At 36.5% G+C, this 19,838-nt stretch overlaps 1 protein-coding gene across 1 annotated transcript in view; it reads right to left on the reverse strand.

Annotated features, from left to right (window-relative positions):
- Window positions 1-814: 814 nt before the first annotated feature.
- Window positions 815-19,838, reverse strand: part of PLCZ1 (phospholipase C zeta 1) — a 55,676-nt gene continuing 36,652 nt past the window's right edge. Inside the window, exons 10-13 of the mRNA XM_059817041.1 lie at window positions 7,449-7,621; window positions 4,225-4,357; window positions 2,649-2,798; window positions 815-897 (exon numbers count right to left, since the gene is read on the reverse strand). Of these exons, the coding sequence (XP_059673024.1) occupies window positions 815-897; window positions 2,649-2,798; window positions 4,225-4,357; window positions 7,449-7,621 (539 nt within the window). The remainder of the gene's footprint in view (window positions 898-2,648; window positions 2,799-4,224; window positions 4,358-7,448; window positions 7,622-19,838) is intronic.

Consider the following 19,838-nt stretch of genomic DNA (forward strand, 5'->3'; position numbering starts at 1 on the left):
TGATAGCTATGTCAGGCAAGAAGTTGTCCTCAGAGATCTTAAATCACACAATCAACCCTTGCCTTTTCTAAAATTCTTCTAGTCCACCTCAAAGCATTTTGCTTCCTATTTCCTGAGTTCACAGTAAGACATATCCTGAGCTCCCTGCTGCTATGAGGAACATAGCCCTTTACAAATCAGTCCGTGAATTATTTGTCTTTCTTTAGCAGCAGAAGGTTCAAGACTAAGCTAAGAAAAGGTACCAATATTAGCATCAGAGTTTTTATCATTTTAAGAGCTGTTTTTTTCTCAAAACTATTTTTCCAGGTAGCAAAATTACAGTGGACATTAAAGAGGTATAGCCCAATCAGAAGCTTCTGTTATTATAAATTTTAAGGGTACATTGTATGTGTAATTTTTCCTGTTCCCTTAGAAAGATACAATGGTAAGAAATTTTATTCAATACAAATAAAAATGTCTATGTAACATGCTCATGATTTTGCAGTCTCAGTAATAAATATTAAAATATTATTCTCACTCAGTAATTAATCATAATTTTGAAATTAGCTGCAAATGAAATTATTAACAGAATTTTAAAAAACGTCCAAAAAAGTTCAGTCTTTATGAGTTAGTTCTAAATAATGGTAAGGCTGACATCAGTAGCCATTACTTATTCAGGATACCATTTACTCACACAAGAAGTCCCATTAGCTTAATAAAATCGTTCAGAATGTGCCACTCTAGAAATCAGACCACTGAGTTGTTGCAAGCCTAGGGATGTTGCTTTATTGAGCAGGGTATGATCTTCCAGAACAACTGCTACTGCAGACCATCGTTAATAGTACCAGACATGAACGAACAGGGATGCAGGTTCGAGATCGCCACCATCTTTGGACAACAGGGGAACATTACGGTAGCCTGTAAATATAATGACACTTTGTTAGTGTCTTAACCACAAATGCAAAGATTATGATGGAGTATTTTTATGATCTACTATGCCAATAAGGCATAATTTATGATTCTCTAAATAACTCTCTAAAATAAACTTAAATGAGATAGAACCCAAATCCCATTTCTACTGTTTTTTCTCCTCTACATATACAGTATTTAAATTCTGACATTTTTGGACACAGAGTGAAAAACTCCAGTGTCTTTCAGGATGTGCTGTTTTTTCAAACTGAAAAATTTTAGCCCAGCGATATTTAAACATGGGGAAAGCATATGTTTTAACATCCAAAGACTGTTGTGATTCCCTCCATAAGAGGCATTATTTTCCCCTTTCACTATTTAGGGAGCTTAGGTACCTAAAGCAAAACCATGGTTCCAGACCTGGAATCCAGGGGTCTCAGTGTTAAGCATTGCAATAAATTTTGAAATTTTCTGTCAGTTCATCTCTTAGAAGCATTTTATTTATGCCTCTGGGCATCTTGATGGCATCTTACATTTTTTTACATTGTGTTAAGTGGGGGTTGGGGCAATTTGTTTGGCCGTGTTTGTAGTTTTTGTACTTACACTCATTTCCTAGCATTTTGAATTACTGCACTCAAAATCCTTCCTGTAGAATCTGCATGCTCTTACTTTCCCAAAATATGAATCCCCCATTTGTGACCAAAATTAATCATACATGCACATTAGAGACACACTGAAAAAATATTAAAAAAAAAGAAAAAAAGCCCAAATTGATGGTTTTACAAGCATATGTAAGCTTTAGTGTCTGCTATTTAAATTTGTCTCAGATATTGTGAGTTGGGGGGGGAGGGGGGGGGGGTGGTGTCATTATCCTGAAGTATACAAATAAGAGGAAAGTAAAAGGTGATCAATGTAAAAAATTATGCTGGAGAAAAGCAAGTGTGCTTTAAGAGTAATGTCTTTGTTCTTGTGTAACTCCTCAACCTCAACTAAGAATCACAAACAGCTTTATGGCTTCAGAACCTGGAAAGAATAAGCCATTAAAAATCCTGTTAAGCTTAATAAAAAAGGCACAGTGCCCATTGCCAGCTCCAACGTTTTGCCTTCACATCTTCATTCACTAGTAAAAGTTGGTTGTTTGTTTTGTCAGAAATAGCTTTGGAAATTCAATATAGAAAACAGCCATTTTACATAAGCCTTCCTCCTTGGCCTACTGACTTCTGTGTCTGCTCTTTGTGTGCAGCCTATTAATCATGTAAGATTCCAGAAGCTATACTGATACCATAAAAGAAACACTACCAAGAAAAATACCATAAATATTTTGCTTAATTTATATTCTTCATTCTCCACTCTGAAAAGTTGCAGACAGGTTACCTGAGGTTTTTTGTTTTAATTTGGCTGTATTGGGTGTTGAGTCTTACTGAGTAAAAAGTACACAAAAGTGTTGCCTTTATAGTAGTTCTGACTAATCTCTCTTCCTGTTTCCTATTATAATAAGTTAAAATATCATCTGAGCAGTTTCTATCTAGAATGAAATACTGCAGTACAAAAAATTAACTGTCAATATTCTTTTGATTTCTACACCACGGATTTGCATTCAGAGACTACAACGACTTAAAAAAACCAAAGAATGCAATTTTTACCTATGATTTCTCCTTCAAACATAATGCTATATTCCCTCAATATTACAGTAATGATAAAAGCCTGGAATGTTGTAGATTTTTTTGAGCTGGTATAGGTGGCTGACATGAAAATATTACCTTTACTCAGGCTCAGCACCGGTAAGGTGTATTGACCAAGGAATTCATTTGCAACCAGAGATATCTCATCCTCCACACAGAAGCGTATCAATGCCAGTTCTGGAACTTGGACAGTAAAAGAGAAAGTTTCATCCCATCTAGGGCTCAAAGCTAATGAAAAGAGAAAATACACAGCATCAAAATAGCATTTCATTTATTCTACTTAATATCTGAATTATTGTATCTGCTATCACTAGTCTGAAGTAGTAAAGATTCGTTCTTTCTCCCTAGATTTCTGTGCCCATTTAAATGAGTGATGAGATTCGCACTGTCTGCAGTGATATATATGTCACATCTTTTGTATAGGTTGTGGAGTTAAAACTGTCAGAGGGAAGCTCTCAGAATGAAGCAAACAGAGAACCTGGGACTTGCCTACAGTATGCAGGCCAGCTCCTTCTAAGGATTTGTCATGTATTAGCTACATAATACTGTAAATCAAAAGCCTAAAAATGTTGGTGTTATCTCTTAGAAGGGAGCAAAATGGGCCAGTGATAGCCAGGTTAAGAACCTCTGTTCAAGTTGTATTTTCCTATAGCCATAGCAGCTTCATGTTTTTGCTAAAGTTTCTCCTTTGACAGTGTTGGAAATGAGTCAGGAGGTAAATAAATTAAGGTAGTAAAAGTGATCACTTGTCTAAAAAGCCAAAAAGAGGATGTGGAACAGGATGGGGGTGTGCTTTGTCTTGAGCAATGTTCATACAGAGAGAAAAGGAATTCAGGGGCCGATTACAAACAGCAGTCATCTACAAAAAGCAAAACAGAGAAATAGAAGACAAAGGCACAGAAGAAGGGAGATCACAGGGAACCTTTAGTCTGAGACATCAAGAAGATCTATGTGATAAAGGTAAGGGAGTGCTTGAAGACAACTACAAAGAGTACACACTTCACCTGTCAAGCAATTAAGGGACTAGTCCTACTAGAAACTTCATATGAGTTAAGTGATGAAGTCACAGAAATTTCTTCAGAAAAAATGCCTTTAAATTTACCAACTAGTGTACTGGTTTTGGCTGGGATAGGGTTAATTTTTCTCATAACAACCCGTATGGTGCTATGTTTTGGGTTGGAAATGGCTAAACATCTTCCTGCTGATGGGAAATGGTGAATGAATTCTTTATTTTTGCTTTGCTTGCACACACAGCTTTTGCATGACCTATTAAACTGTCTCTATCTCAACCCAAGATTTTTCTCACTTTTGCTCTTCCGACTCTCCGCCCCATCCCACTGGGGGATACTGCGCAAGTGGCTATGCAGGGCTGAGCTGCTGTCCAGGGTGAGCCCACAACAGTGAATAAAGACAATGCATTCCATCTTCCTTCAGGAGAGTGCTAACTAAGAGAGTTTGTGCCCTTAACCTGCTAGTCTACAGAAATGGCACGTAGCATGAACTTCTGCTACAGATTTTGTGACAGAAGAGCCTAGTCTAGAGAGAAATAATTGCAGTATCTGTAAGTATACAACAGCTTCTTGGGATGGAAAAATGGTAATTCCTTATATTATTGTGCTTTGTTCACAGTCAAGAAAGTTAGACTGATGCTCACCATTGCTTTTTATAACACTAGATTTTTTTTTTGCTTGGTCTTCTGGCACACCATAAATTTCTATCTGCACTAAAGGGTCAGCTTTGTTAGTCTTCGACAGGTTACTGGGTGGTAACTGATGACCACTGATGAGCTGGAAAATTAAAGTTGTAATGTATTGAAATAACTGTAAGAATGAACTTTACATAATAGCCATATAGTTGCCATAGCAGCAAAAACTGTTCCATAAGAAACTACTATAAGAAGCATATACCAGCCATAAACTGTTATAAAAATACATAATAAACACAATGAAATTAAGAATACGGTGCTTCCCATTTAATTTAATTCTTGGCTAATTTAATAGAATCATAGAATGGTTTGGGTTGGAAGGGCCCATTAAAGGTCATCTAGTCCAACCCCCCCCCCCCCCGCCCCGTAATAAGCAGGGACATCTTCAACTGGATCAAGTTGCTCAGAGCCCCGTCAAACCTGACCTTGAATGTTTCCAGGGATGGGGCATCTACCACCTCTCTGGGCAACTTGTTCCAGTGTTTCACTACCACCATCGTAACAAAGAAAAAAAATCTGGTATCATGCCTTAAATAATAATTTTCAGATTTAAGCTTTTTTATTCAATAACTAGCCATAAAAATTAGATTTGGTTACCATGCAAAATAATAATGTTGGAGGAATCAGTCTCATGATTTTTGCGTTTTCTGAGATCAAGGTCATGAATTCCTACTACAGCTGTGTCTAATGGACCAGCACTAACACCCACAGTGACATCAGCATTGTGTTACAGGGTATGTAGCAGAGTGCCTCACCTGTGTTCCTTCTCTTTCACAGTAACACATACAAACTCTGCATTTAGTAGGCTCCCTGATGTTTTTCTCCTTAATTTAGTTAGCTACCAGGAAATTTTGCATCAGACTGCCCTGTAATCTGGCACCTGGCCTAAGAAAGGATTTATGAATGTCACAACTTCATCTGCTTTCTAACTATATTTCAGGACACCTAGGAGAGAATAACCATCTGTACAGTGAGCTGCTTTTTAGAAATCAATGTATGGAATGTATCAAGAGAGATATACAAGCCTGCAAGCCTAGGTGAAAGATAGGACTCATGATCCAGATCTCAGGACTAAGCATCAAAACTCATGATACAGATTCTTGTTCCCCTGTCAACCACCAAAAAAATCAGACCTCACAAATTCCACCTTTTGCTTAGGTATTTTCTGTAACACCTTGCTCCAAGAAAAGTTCTAGCCTGAAATATTGAAGAGCAGTGGCTTAGCAAACCCTGCTGCTGTCCCCTTTCTTCCTAGGAAATAGCTACTACCTTCACTAGAAAGCTTTGTAGGATGCAAGCACTGATGGACTGCCCACTTAGAACCAGGGAAGGTTCTTTGACATGTCCTGAATGTCATGACAAAAATTCAGTCACATTGGCCAAGTCCTGCTTCCCACTCTTACCCCATTGCTAGACCCAGTCTAAGCCTTCCACACAGGGTGGGAAAAGAGCAAGCTGTTTTCAGCACACTATGACCCAAACCCCTAAATCCAATAAATTTTTGAGACCCGAGGTGAAGCAGACATACAGAGAGGCCACTAAATAACATGGTAGGCTCAGATGTTTCCATATAAAATACCTTGAATATTTGTATTTCTGCTTCAAAGGCTATATGCTTCTTGTTGCTGGGAATTGTGGCACATGAGGTTAAGAAGGGTATTGAATTAAGTAAAATTGGGCACTGTATGATTTTTCTGTTATGTTCTTCTCTTCATTCATTTGTTCATTCATTATTCCTTCATTCATTCACAGTCAGAGAGACTTGATCCCTTGAGGTTTTATATCTTTGCCCTCTGTTAAGTAATTTCTCTATTCATCAAGTTAGTAACTCTTCTTTAGCAGAAACTTTTTCCTTTGACTCCTGTCATGACTCTTCTTGTCTTCAACCACCATTTCCTGTTTTTTGCTGCTGATTCTATGAATGGGGCTCTCTGTGCCCTACAGTCCCTCAGATGGTGGGATGCTATTGCTTCTTTGTACCCTGCACTACCCGGTCTGTCATCTCAGTCCATGTCCTCAGTTGAAAAAGCTGCTTTTCTCTTTTCCAATTTCTTCCAAACTCAAACATTTCCTTCCCATTGTCAGTGATTTTGTCTGTCTCCTGCATTACAATCGGAGAACTTTGCTCACCTTAATTAACTCCAGCTTTATACAAATAAGGGTTAAACTAATGGATGTATATGCATAGGTGCTTGAAATCATCCAGTAATGTCTATTCATAATTGGTATGCTCACTGTTAGGACACTAAAATGTTCCTGATTAGGTGCATGCATTATGAAAGTATTTTATAATTGTTATTAGCTAGTGTTTTATCTCCACTATTTATTTCTCTGAGAGAAACAAAATAGCAATTATACACTAATTCTATGCTAATTAAATAACATTTATGCAAGTAGTGCACTGTGTAATCAGAAATAGCACTTTTTCATTCAGAAAAGGTAGTTTTTTAACTAGTGAACAATTATAAAACATCTACTTGACCTCAAAAGAAGGGGTCTTCTAACCCATTAGTTTTAAATGACACGTAATTCTAATATTTTAAGATGTAAATCAGATTTGAATTTGGGAGAAGTAGATATAATTCAAAGGCTTATTGATTCATCCCCCTTTTTACACTTATTTATATCATTTTAGAATGATAAAGAGTCTTTTATGTATGCATAGGAAGATAATGAAACTTAGAAGAAGCATTAAGCTTCCTATCGTATCTTTAAACATTTCCATTTGTCAATTAGCATTATAGTAGTACATGTGATATTACTAATACTGAAAGAAAATAACACCAAAAGTGCACATTCGATTTCTGAGTTTTCAGAGTTCAGTCCCCACAACCATAACTAACAAGTCCCTTTGTCAGCTACACTTGTAACACAATGCAAGATATATTTCTGTATACAACACTGTGAAAAATCATGTATTTTTACAAAGTCTTATAACTTCTGAACACCTACATACTTTTAGCAAACATATGTGAACTACAGATGGGAAACCATTCAAGCAGCAGTAGATACTATATGAGTGTTTTAACTTGTTATTAAAAACAATATTAAACTTCCCAACAACCAGGAATAGCGATAAAAAGAGAAACCAATAGTAGATAACAAATAGGTCTGAACTACATAACACTTGTTTTCACATTTTATGGAACAAACCAACAATTAACTAAGCTTACCCTTAGTGACAGAGACATTGGTTTACTGTATCTTCCCACATTGTGTGGGGTAAATGTTGAATTGCGATTTCTCAAGAATTCTGGTTTCAGAATATAGCCACAACCACCATTGTCTAGGAATTTTCCATTTTGCAATTCCATTTGTACTCCCGGTGTCTGAAAGTTTAAGGCCACTATAAAAATAAATAAATATTTATTTTAGTGAATTAAAGTTGATACCTTTTTATAAAAAAACTCCCTGACAATAATAGTAAAAACAAAAGCAAAAGAGACTAAAATATGTATATCTTTCAACTCATATATAAGATCTTGTTATTTCTCTTAAATTTAGCAGTATTTAATAATGAATGATTGATGTGCAAAAGAAGTGCACTATTTAGAACTGCACCACATTTTAATCATTACCCTATAGACCTTTTTTACACTGCAGTGTGTTGTGTGTTTTTGCTTTTCTTTCTAAATTAGACCGTGGTGAATAGGAAATGAGAGATCTTTTTTCTCCATAAGGACTAAATTCACGTACTAGTTTCTCTACAGTGGCAAGACCCTGCATCCTAAACCTGCTTACAAAGTTCTGGTGGAGAAGGCAAAAACATAGGATTGTAACTAACCTTAGTTATGGTGCAGATTTTGTCACAAAAGCATGTCACCCAGAAGATCAAAAAGCTTTAGTTTAGCATTAGAATATTCAATGCAAATACATATAAGTTTATAGAAGTAGAAGCAATTTTAAGAGTGTTCTTAAATTTATGTGAGCAAACTGTCTTCAAGCTTAATCCTCCAGTAGTGGTACTTTTTGTTGGTATACACCTGACAGATCTTTCTTTCCTTGGCAGCTCTAAACATTTTCGGTTTGCTGCAGCAGCAATTATAAAATAACACACTTCTCATCAACAGAATATTGTAATTCATGAGATAAAGCCAACATTGAAATAGACCTGTTTAATGAAATTTTCCTCTATTCCGGTACATTGGAGCTTCCTGCCACATTCAAAATAGAAAAGGCACAAGTCAAATCAGTGGAGTGATAACATGACATGTGTTAAAGAGAAAATGATAAAAAGTCATTTACTTGATGGCTTGGCAGGAAAAAAAATGAAGACTTTAAGCTGTACAAGTGACTCCTCATAATAATTCAGGAAGAGGACCTTATTACATATTCCTAAGAGATCATATAAATGTACTGAATGAACATTTGGCAGAATGCAGAAATCCTTATCTCATGTGGAAAATACAAGAAACTTGGATCTGTTTCACTGCAAAAATTATTTGTTTCTTCACTGCTTTGATAACCCTTTAAAAAAATTCTCTAGTAAGTGACACAAATAGGAACAGATCTGTAGAGTGAAGCAGCTGGCACTACGGACCTAATGTTTGCATTACACATGTTTTCTGTGGGGTTACTTCAGAAGAGCTCTAACCTGGTCCCATGACCTCAGTACCAATTAATGGCTGGAATACATCAAGTGCTCCCAGAGTGCATCCTCTATTTCATCTGAAAGGAATCCCATCTGTGCTAGCAAAGATTGCTCTGCCACATGAACCAACGTGCAGTAAGTAGGAACAACTGGGAACCTTGCCTAAAAAAAACCCAACAAACAAAAAAACCAAAACTGACAACAACAAAACACAACATGCACTCCTGCTTTGAAGTAAATGCTAATGTAGATGCAGGCATAGATTCTGTGTCAATATGCAAAGGAACTTTAAGCTTATTGTACCTTTGACAACAGAAATTAAACTTCAAAATGTTCACATAGCCCATTGCACACCATTGCCTGTTTTTAAGAGGGTAAGTATTCTCTTGGTATAGTTTTAGCAGTGGTTCACAATTTGTTTTTTATGACTCAACACATCATCCAGAAACAGACCCAAATGTGGTGCTATATGACCCTTGTTGTATCTTAATACACTGATTCAGGCAGTGCAATGAATGCTACAGAGCTGCAACTCTGAGGCCCCTTGAAGCCTAGGTCCTGGCATGATCTACAGATAACACAAGATCTCTCAGTACATAAGTAATTCCTAGGCCATAGTTTCAGAATAAGCAGTTTACAAAGAAGCAAAACTGAAATTAGGCAAATCAAACAGTCATATCTTCAAATAGCAGTTTCCACAGGATGAAACAAATTACATGATTGCATAGAATCATAGAATCATTGAGGTTGGAAAAGACCTTTAAGATTATCAATGATGATCTAATGAGACTGTTGCTAAATTTGCAAAGCTTCATAGGCTACTAAGCAGGCAAATCTGATTTAACAACAGAAACAAGCAAAGGAGAATACTTTACATTTTATCATGTTAGGAAAATTACTTTTTGCAACACAAGTAAAGGGCAATGTTATCATGGGTTGCTATCATCAAACATCAACACTATATTTTTACTTGATTTAATTTTACCTTAGAATAAGCTAAAAACACACTAAACAGTAGTTTTAATTTAGCTACTGATTTCCCGGTATTGCAAGCTGTAACCCGATTAAAGTAAGTGAATGTGAAATTTTGTATTATATTCGCTGAGATGCATATCTCTACTACAAATGTTTGCAAGGTTCATAGCTGCTTGGGGCCTCCTAGGACAAGGTTCTATAGTGTACTGTTGATGCACAGTTTTTCTTTTTAATCAGATGCAGTTATAACCCTTACACTTATTGAGAAATGGCAAAGTTCATAAATTAAAACCTATGTTTCCATTGTCTAACAGTGTGGTCTTAGCAACATCTTTCTGCAAGGAAGACTGAATTTCTACCTAAAGTTTCATCTTAGTTTTGCTGAATTCAAGAACAGAACTGTCAATAACATACTTTGTGCTGTTGTTTTATGTAACAGTAGAAATGTAATGCATGTACGAAGAGAGCTTTAAACTGCTGGTTTCTTTTGGAAATAAGCCGAAATATGTTTACTATGAAACCACCTGAACAGTACATAATCTTAATGTATGGTTTCCATGGGAAAGTACAGGCACCTGAAGTTTAGCACTGTGTAAGTTAAACTTTCTCCTCAGTCCTTCCATTAAGTACCAAAAGCCTTTGAACGCTGGCACCAAAATCAAAATAGCAGAGCAAAACATGGGCTTGGAGGACAACCTGAGCAAAGGAATTTGTCAGTGTGATTCCTGCATCTGAAACAGAACCAAGACTTCCTAGAACCATGAGGCCGAATCTCCTTCAGATCAGAGTATTTAATACTCAAGTCTTCTTGCAAAGTACCAAAGCTGCCATGGCTGTCCCTGTTGGCCCCAGTTGTAAATAACTTCATATAGCAAACGCAAGTCGAGAAATAGCCTGTCTCCAAAAAGATGAAACAATCCATAATGCACAGAGAAATATAAAGGGTATATGTCATCCCAAACCTCTGTATCACAAGCAATTAACTGAAGTCAGTCCTACAGCTAATTGCAGAACTAACCACAATCTAAATATTCAAATACAGCACCTTCCATAAACAATACCATTCACAGAATCACAGAATCACAGAATCACTATGGTTGGAAAGACCTGTAAGATCATCAAGTCCAATCATCAACTAACACCACCATGCCCATTAAACCATGTCCCACAATGCCACATCCACACGTTCCTTGAACACCTCCAGTGATTCAAGACACAATTGGTTTTTAGACTGAAAGCAAAAGCTTTTGAAAACCAAAGTGAACACTGGGGTTCTTAGATTTCTGAGTGACTATGATTTGAAGGCAGTTGAGGAAAATTACATGCCTTTTGTCTGTGATGCTGCCTCTCAATTAATATTCCTATTGGGATTTTTTTAATTGTCATTTTTTATTTTTTATTTATTGCTTCCTGGTTCTATTAGCTATATTATGAACCTAAGGTTTAATGTATTTTCTGCATTTAAAAGGGAAGATTTTAAAATGGATAATCACACATTTGTCACAGATATTCCTTAAAATGAGTTACTTAATTGCATTTTCTGCCATTTAAAATCCATCTCAAAATGTTTGAATTTTATGCAATCTCTAAAAAATTATATGCAAAAAGTACTCAGTGCCAATGTTCCTATCTCCATGATTTACTTCACTCATTTCAGTCTAAAGAGATACAATAGATCACACTTTCAACCCTTTTATCAGTCTTGTTGCTATCCTCTCAGTTCTTTCCAGTTGTCTATGTTCTTAAAATGGTCTGCTCACAATGAATGCAATGCATCTTCTGTGCCTTAGATATCCAAAATTTGAACTGAATTCTACACAGACTGGGAAACACTACGAAAACAGGACCCTATCCTAATGAACTGGCATATTTTGTCATTGGTTATGAGATGATCTATGTGATTGGATTTGAAGACACTGCATTCATTCCATGTTAGCACTCCCAGCTGGGCATTGACTGTCTCTCCTTTTTTCTCCCATGCAGGTCACAGCTGCACCTAATCCATCACTGCCCAAATTTACAGAAATATTTTCAGAAGTCCTTATGTGACTGGGTAGTCCACATTACTTTTTTCGAAGTGATGTAGGTGGCTTTTAAAAAAAATCTCATCCACAGCATGAATAAAGGGCATGCTAACTGAGTATGAGTTGACTCAAAATGTGGATGAAAAGGGAGGATATTCAGTCACCAGATCATGCTGAAATCAACTGAAGATATCCGAAGGAAGGATAAACTGTAACATGATGTCAAATTGTCACCTGTTACATATACCAGGAAGGAAACATTCGTTTAACAGAAGCAGCATACACAGCAGGAAGATGTCTTATCAGTAGTAAACAAATTCTATCAAACTAAGGTATGGTAATAACTTCATCATCTGAATAATAAATATAACACTAATTTCTAAGCCTTGTGCAACCATTAACTATCATAATATCCTTGAGTACAAAATAATATTACCCTTTTAGTGTATTGAATAATATTTTCAATATAGTATGCAGTCTGATGGAGTTTGCATAAGAGAAATATAGTGCATACTATAGTACCCTGTAAACCCTTTTCACTAACATCAGATGTAAGGAAGATAATATGTTGTATGACCAAGTGGTCAGAACATGCAACCTGGGAAAATGGTAGAATACGGTGGGTTTTAAACATGTTTTTCATCTGGGTATATCTGAGAAAGTGGAAAGACTTCCAGCATAATTAAGACTCCCTGCCAATTACAGCAGCCTCCTCAGGCTACGCTGAGCATTACTTGCTCTTCTGGTCCTGTCTTGACATGTCACTCTGATCCCCACTGCCATCTCTGGGTGCTTGTAAATTCAGGCTTGTGGACATACTCTCCAAAGTCAGTCTTTTAAGAGTCCTCAGCTTCCCTTTGCCTTGGGCTTTATGAGTTTTTTAAATCTTTATGCAGCTTTAGTCCTCTTGCCAAGCCAATGAATAAGTGACATACCACTCAAACTTTATGAACAAAGACTTACTCTCTACCAGAAAAAAAAAAAAAAAGTGTAGAGTGATTGGATCCTTTACAACACAGCAGACTTAACTGGTTAGTATAAATTTTGGCATAAAAACTCTGTCTTATCTCTTTTTTTTGATCAAACAATTTGTTCAAAGTGTATGTATTTTTTTTCTCCTTACAGAATAAAATGGGTCTTTAGCTATTCAGACTCCAAATTTTATTAAGCTTAATTATAATTTCTGGCTTTGCTTATCTCTGATGCATTTTGAAATGAACACTTATTCTACAGAAACTTAATTTATGAATGACTTACAACATGAGGTATTCTGCTGTAGTAAGACGGACTACTCTTCTGAGAACTGAGTAACATGCATAACTGTCTGACACATCATGCTCAGCGTGTGCAAGCACTCAGTCTGTCCTTATTGTCTTTAAGCCAATTCAATACCGTAGTTCTAAAGACATTGTAATTAGAAGTGTTAAGAATTCAATCATTCTAATGTTCATAATTGCTGACATTGTTCCCACTTAATTACAAGTAGCTCTACTGGAAAAAAGACGTCAGGTGATTAAAAATCATCTATTGTCCAAGTATATCTGCAACTGGTTTCAATTAGGGATCCCCTCTTGTGAGGTTCTCATGGGAAAAGTACCTAAAGCACTTCTGATAAACTATCATCAAATCTAAAATCTAAACTGATTTTTGCTATTTAATTAATGTGTCAGTCTGAAAGTTACACTTCAGTGTAAGTCTGAGGATATTTTGGTTGTCATTTCACTTATTTCACACCTGAAACAGATACTTCCCAAAGTAATGTTTAAAATTTTTTTGCCTTGTGCTTCTTGGCAGAACAGTGTATATTATCAGCTTCCCTTTCCTGTTTTAGTCTGGGTCTCTAATACAGGGTTTAGAACAAGGTCAGCAAGGAGTTCAGAGACAGTTGTGTCCCCGCATTTTTTTCTGTCATTCTTTTAAATTAAATAGATTTCAGATAAATTATTTAATATTCTATTAGTTGTCTGCAGTTGTGTATTTAATGAAGATAGCTGGGAAAATTGTTTTCATTATTACTGTCAACAAAATGCTGCCAAAATTAAATTGTGGTGTTTCTTTGCTTTTAAGTGAAATTCCAGTATCTATTACACACACCAAAAAAAATGCCAAAAAGGAACAAGGTTCCAGAGTAGCCTAAGAGCTCTGTCATAAACCTGGCAGTTAGAGACATTCCTGCAAGAGAAACATGAAACGTTTATTCAGAACACCTCCCAGCCCTTGGAGCCATTCCAAAGGAAATTTGAGTGTAATTAGATAGCTTCATATAACAGGGTCATATTGTCCCACCTAACTTGTAGATGTCTACACATGAGTTAGCTGCCCCACTACGGCTAGTGAGGATCTAATCAATGAAGTTTAAGGGACAACATAACCAAAAATGGGTCCATACTTTAAGTATGAGATTAATCATATCCCTGGAGTCTGCAATTCTAATAGCTGTCCCACTGTACTGGGGACTTATGGGAGCAAAAAATAAGAGGAGAAGTAACCCTTTTTGGGGGTTCCATAAACTATGATGGCCATGTGGCCTATTACAGCTGTGGATTTTTTTTCCAACTACATGACTTTTTGTTAATAGTAAACACGCTTCTTTGGCATCTTAGTATTATCTTTCCACAACACACTATTCAACAGTATGTAGTAAAATTTATGTCAGTTGTGCAAGATCTAGTTTTCATTTTCTAAAGATGAATTTTTTGAGTGTTAAAACCATATTAGGAAGAAAGTAATAATACAGGTATTGACCCCCCACCTTCTCTGCAGCTGACCTATGATGACTAGTCCTGGCCTTGAAACCTCAACAAGAGGGAGAGGGCAACCAAGAGATACTTTTCTATGCCTTCTCATTTCATTCTTCCAGGGCATTGCTTGGCTTAGGAGGTAGGAGGAAATCTTTCCCGTCTTTTTTATAGCACATTCTCCATGAGTCAGTTGTGGGATAAGGCCACAGCAAGCCCAAACAAAGAATGAGGTCTAGACTGGAAGGATAGTTGTACAGAACAGCCTGGGCATGTTTTTGCCACGAGGGGTATGACATGTCAGACTCATCCCCTGCCTTTGAGCAGAAGAGGTGTTTTAGTTTGGGACAAAATCTGGAACTCATTTTGGAAAGATAGATGAAGATCTGTTTAATGGCTGGAGACTAACTATTAGGTTTTTAGATGCAGAATGAACAAAGATGAGATGCTGTGATGTAACTGTCTTGTCCATGTCATTGGCAATGTTTAGAGTTAAGTCATCTGCAAGGTTTTAAGGGCCACAATGCTAGATTAAGAGTGCTCATGTAGTATCTAACTGCAATAAAATATACTGCAAAGAAAGAGCTTTGAGGTATTCTAATAACTTAACCGGGCATAAGAATAAAAACATTAAAGCATGTCACTTCACAGATTTCACTAGAAATTCAAGCAATAACAATTCAAAGCTATAAGGTAATGAATAGTCTCAGGTTTTTTCAGATGTCGCATTAGCTGTTGAAAAAAGCCATGTTATAGAAAATGCTTGCTTTACACTTTTGCTGTATTAGAAAAAAATTTCCAGTAAAAATAATAACCAAGAGTAGAAAATTATCATATTGAAAAACTAATTAAATGTATAAATATAAGAAAAAGTAGTATACCACCATCTTTTAATAGAAGAGCTTGTTTTTCCTTAAATTCTATTTCATTATTTCATAAATTCTTCTACTAAATTTGACACTCCATCACATATTCTACAATGTATAGTGTTCAGTAAGATTGCAAGAATATCTAAACTTCCCATGATCAAACATAACCTGTTCATTTAGAAGAAAAAATCAGTCCTGTTGTCTCTAGTTTTGCCATTTTTCCAGCAAGAAAGGAAAATACAGTTTCACAGAAAACATAAAACAACTGAAAATTCCGAAGTAAATTAGTGATCCTGTGCCCTCTGTTTTCTTTATGAGGCTTTGCAAAGTCTGCCTCTTCTTTAAATTTTGACTCAGAACCCAAGCAAGGTCAGATTGACTGTCATTTTAAGTTGCACAGGTAAGGGATACCAAGATCTAAATAAGTCGGTTTCTTTTCCCTAGGTAGCTTCAGAGGTTAAAATCAGACCTGGCTAGAGAACTCTTTATCACTCATCTTTTTATGCATTATTTTTTGTCATATTATTGCACACAAGATTTAGCCACAAAACAGATGTGACAAAATTGCCAAGCTGCATTTCGATCTCACAGGCCAAAACAAAACCTTCGATAAGAAAAATCCATCATACAAGTAGTGGTACCTTCACAGTAGTATATAAATTTTTATGAGTGCTCCAGAAAACATATGCTGTATATAGACTCTTCTAAAACAAAATCCTGTACCTGCCATGCCATGGCTTTCTCATATAACTTATGACACATTTTGGTCATTCTCATAGATTGTTTTGATACACAAACAATGTTTTGTATTGCCTGCAAATGACATATTCAAAAGGATATTTAAGTCTTTCTATTTTTATTTTCACTAAGGTTTTCTTTTGGTTTGTTTTTTTCCTCTGTTTTTTTCAGCCAATATAATACAATTGATATCTGTTTATTTAAATAACTGTCCTGAATTTTCTTTCTCTACATAAATCTTTACTTTCCATTTTATTTACTAAATAAAAAGGAGATATGGATATGCCAAACCAGTTCTTTCCAGTGCTACACTGCAGTTGTATGCAGGAGGCATACTAATTTTCCCAGACTATAAAAAGTTATTGTAGGTATTTTTCTCCATAAGACCCCTTTGTTCACAAAACTTGTCCTGTTCTTACGAGTATCAATTTTTAGAGAATGGACACTGAGTGCATAGTGATATCCAAAAGCAATTTTGTGGAAACTCTGTACTTTTTACTGTGGTTTTTAACTTGTCTTCCTCTGGAAATTAGGTTTACACAATTACATAATTCTGGTCCTCAGCCCCAACAAATCTTGAGCCTGTTGGACCATTTCATCCTGCTGTAGTCGAGTGCCAGGCGGCTCTGAGTTAATATGTTCCAACCAATTTAGAGAAAATTGCTGGCAAAGTACAGAAGAGAACAGTTTTGGGCCTATGACTAAGGGAAGTGAAGGAATAACTCAACTGTCATCATGTACCTGAGGCAGAGGGCTGGCAGGCAGTATTACATGTAGGTTTGAACAAAACATGATATATTTTCTTTGCCCAGTCAGAACATTATGGATGATAGAGGAACTTAAAGGTAAGTGAGAAGGGTAAGCTAGCAGGTGAGGGCAAGGTTAGAGGAGCTGAGGAAGGGGAATAGGTGACATAGGAGAAACCTGAGACTCCCGTGAACAGTGTTAGGAAAACAGTAGAAGTGATCTGCAGGGATTACTTCTGTACCTGGGATGCAGAGTGCAATGGTAGGGAGACAGGGAAGGTATGTGAGCTATATGGACACAAGACAGACACAAAAATTTAAAAATCTGTGTTAAATCAGTGGAGGGACATCAGCAGAAGATTCACTGAGTGGAGCTTTGGGAGTTGCATTGTGAAGCACAGTCATATTTCTGCCAAAGAGTTATCTAAAACAGATTAGGGAATCAAGAATAGATCTGACATGGCTTGGAAATAATATATGTGGAGAATTGCTTATAATCAGACTATTCCCATGAGAAAAATGTTTCTTTAAATGAAGATACAAATTTTGTGACCAAGAGGGCAGATCTAACTGCTTCCTGCATATTTTTAATTCTTCTAGGAAGGGGCCCAAAGCCCCTAAACAGCAAAAATCGTATGCTTTGTATACTAATGTTTAGAATGACTTTTCATTAAAGTATACTCTGAGTCAACAGTAAATATAGTAATTTTTAAAGACTTCAGTCCTGTTTGAGATCTAACAAATGGATACTCTTTGCAGAGATCAGTATGGAGATTTACAGGCTAGAAAGAAAACTAGTAAACTGCAGTATGATAAGCCTGAGAGATTAATTACATTTTAAATTAAGGACCTCTGGCCTGTGTTTTCTCTAAGCATGAAACAAACTTACTAGTTTTTAATAGCAACGTAGATAGTATATAGAGAGTGCACCACCCTGGGTAAATAATCCAGCGGTAGCATGACATCAAGCTTAGTGAGGATCAACCACAAGGACAGAATATAATCAAACCAATTTCAAATGGTATGGTAAAGGCAAGATACTTCCAGCAATAGCCTAGCCCAAGTCCAAATCTGTACTATAAATAAACATTTATAAGGACACAGACACAAAAAAAATTTATACTATTTAGTAATTTTTTTACTCCTACTGTAGTTGTAAAACTATACCTCAATACAACACTCAGGATGAGAAGCAGAATTCATAAGAATGAGAGAATTATGGGGAGTCTGAGTACATTTCAGTTCTTTGAACAGCCAGCACTAAGTGGCCAAATTCACGCAATCTCCCTAGTCGTTGTTTCCCCCATTACCTCAATGTGTGGCACTGACAGCATGGCATAACTCGGTGTAGGAACAGCAAATGGTTAAGAAATTTAGGCTTGGGGTTGTCCTCCACTGCTTGTGGCCAGGACGACAGACATGGAAACAGCAATCTCTCAGTGAAAGCTGAGGCATGATTCTCCTTCTAAGTTCCATAACTGTAGGAGAGTAGCTGGGGATACGTTAGGGGGTTAAACAATAAATAATATTCATGTGCATGATTGACTGGAAATAGCACACGGTTAAAAACATTTATGAGAAGGTAACTTGAAACAGAAGATATTTTGCAAGCTGAGAAAGGAAACAGGTGAAAAAGTAAGCCTGGAAGAAGGGTGCACATAAACTCCAGGGCCCTACAGGCAAAGTGAAATCTGTGCCCGTCTCTGTATGAGTGTGTATTGTAATATAACAAGGTGAGACCATACCTTTCACCTCTCAAAACTGGGACCTATGGCAAACTGCCCTGTGCACCCCGCTCACCCCACAGTCTCCCTCAAGTGGCCTTGGTACAGAAAGAGAATAAAAGACAGAATATATATGTGGATGCAAAAAATATTGTTCTCTACTTTACCCAAAGCTGAAGAAGGTGTAGCAGACTGACGTAGAAAAATATTCTGTAACTGAGAATCTTTTAAACTGAGGAGCAAAAAGATGAAGGCAAGAGAGCTTCTAAAGCCATTAAAAAGGGAAAAGTGCTTACAGGTGAGAGCTTTTTCAAAGCCTGCTGAGTAGAGAAGTCATGCTTATTTTTAACAATTTCAAATTAAAAAATAACTTCAAATGAAGAGAAACAGAAGTTATTGTTATTTCATTGCTCAGGAAACTAATACACTTTGTACTGGAAATTAAGGTGCTAAATGTATTTTGCATGTATACAGTCACCGGAGGCTCCCAGCAGCCCCCAGATGTACCTGGGTATTCTGCTGACCAGGAGCGTTTGAGTGCTTCTTTGCAGTAGAATACTATAATCTGGGAGTTCTTGGCATCAATATTAATTTTTGTGCCCACATCTCCTGCATCTGTGTCACTCCAGTCGCATAAAACCATTAAAAACCCACAAATCCTTCAGATGAGGTTTCCATTGCTGTGCAAAAATTCCTAAATCTTTCCATCACCTCTTCTAATTCAATGCTAAGGGCAACCTTAGGAAAAAGCAAATGCAATTGCATTCCAACAGTTCCCACTTTTAGCTAAACAGGCAGCTGCTTCTATTCCCTTGTTAAATACAAAGTAGCTACAAAGAGTGCCAGACCTCAGCTGAAAAAGGAATTTTTTTTTTAAAAAAAAGACAAATAATAAGGAAAGGGAAAAAAGGAAAAAAAGAAGGGAAAAAAAAGAGGAGGAAGAAGAAGCTACCATTCCCATTTTCTTTTATAAATGTGCTCTATTTATACCTTGGGCACAGCTGACAAATAAGCATGGAGTTTATGGAATTTGATTAATACAGCATGCAAAAAATGTAATCTATTTTCATTTTCTTGAAAGGTATATTGCAATAATTTTTTTTTGGCAATACAGTACTTAATGCATAGCATGCTTGCTTTTACCTCAAAACCTAAGGT

This window comes from Gavia stellata, chromosome 4 (genome assembly GCF_030936135.1).
Source record: "Gavia stellata isolate bGavSte3 chromosome 4, bGavSte3.hap2, whole genome shotgun sequence".
In the NCBI taxonomy this organism is placed as follows: Eukaryota; Metazoa; Chordata; class Aves; order Gaviiformes; family Gaviidae; genus Gavia; species Gavia stellata.